At 40.1% G+C, this 9,057-nt stretch overlaps 1 protein-coding gene across 2 annotated transcripts; it reads left to right on the plus strand.

Annotated features, from left to right (window-relative positions):
• Positions 1 to 463: 463 nt before the first annotated feature.
• On the plus strand, positions 464 to 8,808 carry LOC306898642 (X-ray repair cross-complementing protein 5-like). Of its 2 annotated transcripts, none has more exons than XM_079464307.1 (21): positions 464 to 516; positions 1,019 to 1,132; positions 1,213 to 1,396; positions 1,500 to 1,548; positions 1,637 to 1,759; positions 1,843 to 2,025; positions 2,112 to 2,226; positions 2,309 to 2,447; positions 2,681 to 2,793; positions 2,964 to 3,026; positions 3,108 to 3,245; positions 3,321 to 3,411; positions 4,146 to 4,276; positions 4,405 to 4,601; positions 4,850 to 4,937; positions 5,332 to 5,401; positions 6,931 to 7,040; positions 7,197 to 7,293; positions 7,372 to 7,439; positions 7,519 to 7,593; positions 8,509 to 8,808. In XM_079464307.1, the coding sequence occupies exons 1-21, from the start codon at positions 499 to 501 to the stop codon at positions 8,521 to 8,523; spliced, it is 2,181 nt and encodes a 726-aa protein (XP_079320433.1). In that variant the 5' UTR covers positions 464 to 498; the 3' UTR covers positions 8,524 to 8,808. The 2 variants fall into 2 exon arrangements, with proteins under 2 accessions (XP_079320433.1, XP_079320434.1); XM_079464308.1 differs by having other exon boundaries at positions 508 to 871.
• The last annotated feature ends 249 nt before the right edge of the window (positions 8,809 to 9,057 follow it).

Here is a 9,057-nt window from a genome sequence, read left to right on the forward strand (position 1 = left end):
TCATGACTCTGTTTGCTCACACTTGGAATAGAAACGGGAGACAATGGACGGGCCGGCGGAGAAAACAGGATCAGAAAGTGACCTCGGGCCAGGCTTCAGATGTGTTCTGTAATACGTCATGGTGCATTAAATGTTATAATATAAACCAATGTCACGTTAGACGAATAAGTCAGTGTCATCATGTGACTGCCCTACAGGAACCCGTCACATTCATGTTTTGACTACACACATGTATGAGTAGGAATGTGTTCGTCCCACAAAGAAAGCGTATGTTAGCTAATCCTTTCAGTATTGTACATTTTGAAACTAACCTAATAGATATTAACCCTATGGATTATTATGGATGTAAAGATGAGTTATTGCGCAACTCGGCGGCGCTGTGCATTTGGAGTCCCTTTATGACACCGAAGTATCGCGAGAACTGATTTCTCTCAGGCGGAACTTTGTGTCGTCTGTCAGTTATTCACCCGGACCAATAACAGAGAGACACCAGCAGCGATGGCGCCCGCGGCGAAGGTAATTTATTGATAGTTTAGTAAAACTTTTTCACGATCATATTATTGTATTGTTGTTGCTGACGGAATGATCTATTTTATAATGAAAAAACTGTTTATAATTATAGACCATGAGTTAAAATGACTGTCTGGTCGGTAGATCGTTTCCTGAATCCACACGATGAAGTTTTGAAAATGATCATTTATTCGCCATATGGTTCATTCCGTTTTTTGTGACACAAACAATTATAATGGTTTAAGTCTGTGACAATTAGATCTATAAAAAGATCGAGTTAGAAGTAAACGTGTCTGTCAACCTCCATAATGCTTGTCCATATAACACTGAATGGCCTCTGACGTCATAGGAGATAAAACAGGTCTTAAAATCACCTGCTGTCAAATCTCTTCTTTCTTTATTCCTATTTCTTCATAACTGTTACGCTCAAACGTCGGCACACAAGTTATATAATGAAATGGACTGATGATGAAAATGAACCGAACAATTGTCTTTTGTTCCTCTTTAGTCAGCTTTGGTGCTGTGCATGGATGTGGGTTTCTCCATGAGTAACTCCGAACCCGGTCAGGAACCTCCCTTCGAACAGGCCAAAAAAGTCATTCAGAAGTTTGTCCAGCGGCAGGTTTGTATTATGATGATGATGATCTTCATTTATTGATTATATCCGTTGGCTGTCACAGTGACACTTTCTTTATATCGGAGGTGTTTGATGAGAACAAGGATGAGGTGGGTCTGGTGCTGTTTGGTACGGATGAAACCAAGAACTGTCTGGCCAAAGATGGTCAGTATCAGAACATCACTGTCCGTCGCCATCTGATGATTCCTGATTTTGAGCTGCTGGAGGAGATTCAGAATGAACTGCAGCCTGGCGGTCAACAAGCCGACTGTATCCCTGATGTTATAGTGGTGTCAAAGGAATTCAAATACAGTGCTTCATTTAACCTCATATTATTCTTGCATGTCTATGAAACCCTTGACTTCTTTATCAGGGCTTGACGCTCTTGTTGTGTGCATGGATCTCCTCCAGCAAGAAACCATGTGAGATTACTTTTCTCAGATTCTTGCTTTGATTTGCATTTGATCTGCTGACTGTATGCTGATGTGACGCATGTCGTTCGTTGTGTAGAGGAAAGAAATGCACTCGTCTGAATGTCGTGATGTTGACGGATCTACGCGTACAGACATCTGAAGACCAGCTCGATGTTATTATTGAGAACATGAAGAAAGCAGGAATCACTTTGCAGTTCTTGTTAGTGACTTTCGCTGGTAAATTGTTGATTTAAAATGATAAGCAATACAAAAACAGACATCACTGAAATGCTTTTTTTTCAGTTTGCCGTTTCCTTTGAATGACGACGGAGGTGATGAGGGTGGCTCTGGCTCTGGCTCAGCTGCGAACCACCCCCACCCGGGAAAGGGCTTGAGTAGACAGCAGATTCAAGGTCTGGAGATGGTCAGAAACATCATGACCGCTCTGGATGAGGAGGACGGTCTGCAGGAAGTCTACACTTTTAGGTCTGACTCATGCATGCATGTACACGGAAAAATCAAATCAAAACGAATTCCACAAAAATTCTATAATATGAACTTTTCTATTGCAGTGATGCGCTGGAGAAGCTGTCCATCTTCAAGTGTATCGCCCGGAGGCCGATGGCCTGGCCCTGTCAGCTCACCATCGGCACCTCCCTGACCATCCGCATCGTGGGATACAAAGCGGTGCGTTCATGATGTTCAAATGATGTGATTCTCACGTTCTACTCAAGCTTCTGATGTTGTGTCTGGTAATTGAAACGCACAGGTGACGGAGGAGAAGGTGAAGAAGACGTGGGCCGTGGTTGATGCTGAATCTCACCAAAAAGACGATGTCAAGAGAGAGACGGTTTACTGTCGGAATGATGATGAAGAAACGGAAGTGCAGAAGGACGACACTATTCAAGGTGATCAAGGGGTAGAGCAGCATTCCTGTTCGTGTCCCGTAAAAACAAGTTTAAGTTTATCACACGTGGGCAGCGCTTAGAAACACAGATTCGTATGCATGTATCTTGAAGATTGGATTCTTAAAAAAGATCAAAGAATAATGCACCGGCGCTTGCTTGCGAAGTGTTTGTCACCAATGAAGAAAAAACACAAATTTGTGCGATGCAAATCTTTCTTTTTTGCTTTCTTACAGGTTACCGTTATGGAAGTGACATTGTTCCATTTTCTAAGGTGGATGAGGACCAAATGAAATATAAACATGATGGGAAAACTTTTGCAGTTCTTGGCTTCACTAAACAGGAGCTTGTAAGTGTTTGTCCACTAGATGGGGCTCTTCTTTAAACCATGATTCCTTGAGTTCACACAACAGCATATTCATTACACATCTTCACCTTTTGGGAATCTCAGAGAATTCTTAGGAATCTGTCTTTTATGTGGTGTTATACAGTGACTGTTGTTTTGTTTGTTTGATGCAGATTCATCGTCATCAGTTTATGGGAAGTCAGGTCGTCAAAGTTTTTGCACCCAGAGATGATGAGGTAATGATATGTGTTCTCTTTTGATATGTATGACTTGTCTATGATGTGTTGATGTATTAACGTGTGTTTTGTTGTGTGCAGCACGCGGCTGTCGCTCTCTCTGCTCTCATTCACGCTCTTGATGGTCTAAAGATGGCAGCTATAGTGCGTTACGCTTACGATCGCCGTAGCAACCCTCAAGTGGGCGCAGCCTTCCCTTGCATTAAGGAGAAATATGAAGTATGTGGTTTTCGATAGAACTTTCTGCATGTTTTTATCCGGAGTCTCACCCCTCACCTGTCTGTCTCATCTCAGTGTTTACTGTACGTTCAGCTGCCGTATATGGAAGACCTGCGACAGTTCACTTTCCCAATGTTAGAAAACAACAAGAAGTTTACAGCATCAGGTGAAACTTCAGCATACACGGCTCTTTTCTTTACATTTATATTTAGCGGTGACAAAGTGTTTAGACACCCGAGTCATTTTATATTTGGTTATGTAATGCAATGATATTGAAACCTTGTTTTTTAAGGAATAGAAAAACAGTGCTTTTTAAACGATCCAAAAGGACATCAGTACATCACTGGGTACAAAGCAACAGCTCTTGTATTTATAAAAGCAAAACTACAAAACAATAGAAACAGTTCACGTTTAACTTATTTTTAAAATAATCATTTATAATAGAGTGATAAAAATGCACAGAAAGTCGACTTGCATCTTTTTTTGTTTGTTTATTTTGTGTGACGGGGTCTCGGACCACTTCCGTCTTTTTTTTGTACCACTGTAGCCGTGTGGTTAGAGCATGGCACTAACAATGCCAAGGTCGTGGGTTCGATCCCAGGGGCTCAAACTCGGATACAAATGTACTGTGTAGTGTAGCAATGTAAGTCGCTTTGGGTAAAATTTGCCAAATGCATGAAGTTGAAGTTCATGAAGTTCATGATGAAGTTCATGTGCACACTTCAAGTGTAGTACACCACAGAAAGAACAGCGAATGTCATTTTGACAGATACCGTAGCAGGCTGTATCTTTCTCTGTTTATATTCCCACTTCATTTTTGCATACAGATCAACATTAATATTCATGAGTTCTCTTTAGAGAAAATCTTTAATAGTAATCTTGGTGTTAATGTGTCTGCAGAGTCGCAGCTGTCGGCGGTGGACGCGCTCATCGACTCCATGATGCTGGTAGAGAAAGATGAAGACGGCGAGACGGTGGATATATTTAAACCCAACCACATTCCAAACCCACAGTTCCAGAGGCTTTATCAGGTTCAAATATAAACTGCTTTCTTTAGTATATATTGTAAAATATATAATATGTGTATTATAAATCTATATTGTCTGTTTAAACTCGTGTAGTCCTGTGTCATCGATCTGTGACGTGCTTGTGTCCGCAGTGCTTACATCATCGCGGTGTGAATCCAGACGACCCTCTCCCAGCGCTTGAACCCTGGTTGCAGAGGGTCCTAGAGCGACCTCAGGCCGTGTCCGCCCGCTGTCTGGCTCCGCTGCGGGACGTCAGGACAGAATTCCCACTAAAGGAAGTGGTGAAAAAGAAAGAGGTGAAGCCAAGCGCAGTCGTGTTTGGAAGCAGGTGAGAAAGGGTTTGTGTGAGTGATCTCGAAACCGTGCGGTTAAAAAAAATATATATAAACCATTTTTTCAAATCCAGTGGACATTACTTTATCATTGAGTAGTGATGCATTGTTTCTATGATATAAAGATTACTCACACTGTTATGATTTCAGTCATGCTGGTCGGTAGTGATTTAGTTTTTTAGCAAGTCGCAATTTTTGTAATGAAGTGTTGTTGTGTGATAAAAGTTGTTTGTGTGTTTTTCAGTGCTGAAGAGCCCAATGCGAAGAGAGTGAAAGTCAACGACGAGACCGAATTTAACCTGGCTGACATCACAGAGGGAAGCGTCACGTCGGTGAGACTCTCGTCTGTTTTATACATCACACATTCATCTTTAAAAGAATGATGAACAAACTGCAAAGTATATGCCGTTTCATCAGACGCGTGCGCTGGGAGTGCAGTTAACTTCCGGTTTGTGTTTGTCTAGCGTCTAATAATATAACTATTTACAGTTAATATTAACATATATTAGTATTTTATTGTATAATAATTGTATTAAATCAACGATTTGTGAAATTTAAGTTTTACATTCATTTTATCAATGGAGTCACGGAGTAATTCTGTTGTCTTCTATGATGCGTATGTAGATCATTAGAATACATCAAAAGCCTGAACAGAGCGGTTATCTTTATTCCTTCTGACGTATGAAGCTATCTATCATCCTTTCTAACGTTCTCTCTGACTTTCAGGTTGGTAGCGTGAATCCAGCGAGAGATTTCCAAAAACTTATCAGACAGAAGAGCATTCCTTTCGATCAGGGTGAGATGTCCTTCTTTAACTATAGCTTCTATAGCCTTCCGCCATTACGTCTCACACATTGATCCCACTAGACTTGACTTCTATTCATACGCATGGAAATGCTGCATAGCAAAGCTCACGTAAAGACGTTTTGCAAATTGAACTCAAATGGGTCTCTGTAAAACATTTCGCATGCTGAAAGTTTTAAATTTGATAAAGTACATGGACTGAGCGTTTCTACGTAACTCAATTCTACGCAATAGCAGTGATTTGTAAAGCAATACTTGAGTCAAAGTACAAATATATCGTCAGAAAATTACTTTGGTCGAAGTGAAAGTAACCTTTTAGAATATGAATGAGTGAAAGTCTTATAGTATTAGATAAATATTGTACTTAAGTATCAAAAGTACTTTTTATATGAAATCTACTTAAAGGCGGGGTGTCCTACTTCTCTTAGCCGTTGTTGATGTTCAAATCACCAAAACAAACACACCACTACCGCCATCTTTCGCCAGCGCTCGGCTCGACTCATGTCCGTCCTGTGCACCTTAATGCTGAATGGCTACAAGGTCAACCTGACTTTGTCAAAATAAGCATCATTCAGAAATCGGACACCCCGCCTTAAGTATCTTAAGTCAAGTTGAAGCAAACATTGTTAATAATAAAAAAATGTAACATAAAGATTATAAATGCTGCTCACATAGAAATGTACATCTTTAAAAAAGCTTTGTCTCAAGCTCAGTATTTTTAACTCTAACAACAACTTGGCAAAACGCTAAACTATAAAAATAAAAGTTCTTTTTAAACTTTACTTTATAACTTATAACTTTATTAAAGGAAAGTTCCTTCCCACCCCCAATATCCAACCACTTCAGAACTACTAAATCAGAACAAATCTGTCCCTTACTTCTCTCTGTCCTTGCGTTTCCCTTATACAGTAACAACCAATAATTTGATAACTCATTGAAACTGAGAAATATTCTGTTTATCTTTAAAAGAAGCAGCACATTAAAACCTTCTGTTGAAATGAACCTCAGAGAGCACCTTATTGTACATTGAGGTTTAATCAATGATTGGTTCTGCATTGTCATCGTGACCGGTTCACCGACTGGTCTATTTCAGTTTCTATGCTTTTATTTTGTAGAGACGAACATGCTTATCAAGAGTAAAAGTAAACATTTTGTACAGGAAATGTAGTGGAGTAAAAGTCTGCAGCAATATAAAGACTCAAGTAAAGATACTCCTAAAAAATACTTTTTTTACTTCGTAACATTACAACACTGCGCAATAGGTTTTTTTTGATAGGCAGACCGTAAAGCGTCTGTAATGTCTTTTTCTCTGTTTCTGTAACTCTGTGCAGTTTTTCTGCTCACATGCGTTTCATTTTCATCACGCTGAACACATCGAGCACGTCAAACTCAGTTTCTTTGGCAATAAGTCAGCGTGTGAGTGTGAATTGTTTTACGTTGATTTTGGCCGTTAGCCATTTACGCACATTAGCCGTAGTTTCCGCTGTTGCTCTGACACTCATTGTTTTGTAACCTTGACAGCGTGTCAGCAGCTGACCGGCAGGATTGAGCAGTTGCTGGGCAACAGGAGCGCAGAGTACTACATGAAGAGCATCACCTGTATCCAAGCCTTCAGGGAACAGTCCGTCAGGGTGAGATCTCAATTCAGCTCCACGTTCATTCAGGAATCCTTCGTTTTCAGGCACGCGGGGGCAAACTTTGTGTTGGGCTTTAAATAAACCTTGTATCTGTGGCGTAAGAAAGTGACATCTGCATAAATATCATCAGATCATTTTCATTTCCATCAGTGTGGAGACGCAGAGTTGTTCAACAGTTACATGCAGTCTCTGAAGAGGAGCGTTCCCGACCGGAACCTTCAGGAATTCTGGGACCTCCTCGTCCAGGGTACAGAAACACTGAAAGCGTGATCTTCTCTTCTTGGTGAGCTGAAGTTGTTGTGGTTTAAACATCTTTTTTTTGTAGATGCTCTCACACTGATCAGCAGTGATGAAGTGGACAGCAGCAATATCTCAACACGAGATGCAAAGCAGGTATCATATATACTATAACATTCACTGATATTGACCCCAAATCATCTACTTGTGTAAAATGTTGTTTTTGTTGCTGTAGTTTCTGGAGTTGGAGCAGAAGGCGGAGGCAGAGGTGGCAGAGGCGAAGGACGACACTGGTGATGTTGATGATTTGGTGAGTATTACCTGCTGGTTTTGATGGGTCACATGAGTATGTACTGTACAACACATTGGTCTGTTTTATAGAGGTGCACTTATTGACCATCCACAGACTGGAATCGGCCGTTTTTTCGCATGATCAGCCGGTCAGTCACATGTCTTTCCGATTCCCATAACGTCACAGCCATCAGTACACTTAAAGCTTCTGCACTTGCACAGTCTGTCTTTCACAGCTTGTTTACACTCGCTTCTGGGTCTGCTGTACTGGGAGCCTCCGATGTGCAAATACATATAAATCTAGTAGAGTAGCAAATAAAGCAATCTTAGTTTCATAAACTAGAACAGACAAGAATAAAGTTAAAGTGTGTGGCTTTTGTCTTTCACTGCAATCTGATTGGAAGTATTGAAACAGCTGTTGCTTTTTGAAATGTAACTGGCAGCAGACTGACATTTGAAGGGGAGGAGTTAAGGGTTGCTCCGCCCATCTAACATACACCGTTTAAGATGGATAGTCATTACAGGACGGATGTGCATTTTTAATGATTATGAGGGCACATGAATTTTAAAAAGAAGACACACATCGATAAACTACTTGCAATATTTATTAAGAAAATAGGCATTGTCATTTTTTATTTCACTGGGACTTTAAAGGACTATTTTATTCATTGGCTTGAAATTTGGGACTTTTGTGTGATGAGTACAAAAGAGAAAAAGATGTCAACTAGATGAGAGAAGATCCTGTAATTTATTGCAGCTTGGAGAACTGCGTTGAGGGAAATTATAAAGTTAAAAAATGACTGTCAATTGAAAATGGAAAGAAAATGGCAATCGGTGCATCTCTACTGTTTGTTTGCTCTGAGAGTTTGATAAGTATCAGAGTTTCAGATTTTATTGATGCACGAAGCTGTAAACTGTTGTTTTCTTTATGCAGTTGGACATGATGTAATTCCAGTTTGTGGATTTGTGCCAAATCCTGAAACTGAAAGATCTCGGATGATGTCATCATGCCATTTACTTGTGTGTGTGTTCAAAGTTCTCTTTGTATGACATCACAACTATCAAGCTACAGTACAGATGTTGCCATTGGACCAGTCATAAAGTACGATGAATGTGTCACGAGTTGCACAACATTTTTATTTTTCGAAAGTTTTGAAAATAATGTTGTCTGTGTACTTGATAATGGTATGCTTGAAATAAATGATCAAACGAAATGAAACGTTTTCACAATTATGATTGTCATTAATCCTTGGACGAACGTTCATATTTTTTGTAATCGAATAATCTACTACAGAATGAATGAAACAGTTATCTGGACAGCCTGTGAATTACAGGCGTAAACCCCTGAAGTCATCATGACACATCTGGATGCGCTCTGCATCCATCAGAAGACAAAAGGATCCGTACGGCTCAGAGTTTTAGCAGATAATCTGTCATGATGATGATGATGTGACTCTGAGACTTGATCATCTACGCTCATAAA

The sequence above is a fragment of the Barbatula barbatula genome (genome assembly GCF_947034865.1).
Source record: "Barbatula barbatula genome assembly, chromosome: 9".
NCBI classification, from domain to species: domain Eukaryota; kingdom Metazoa; phylum Chordata; class Actinopteri; order Cypriniformes; family Nemacheilidae; genus Barbatula; species Barbatula barbatula.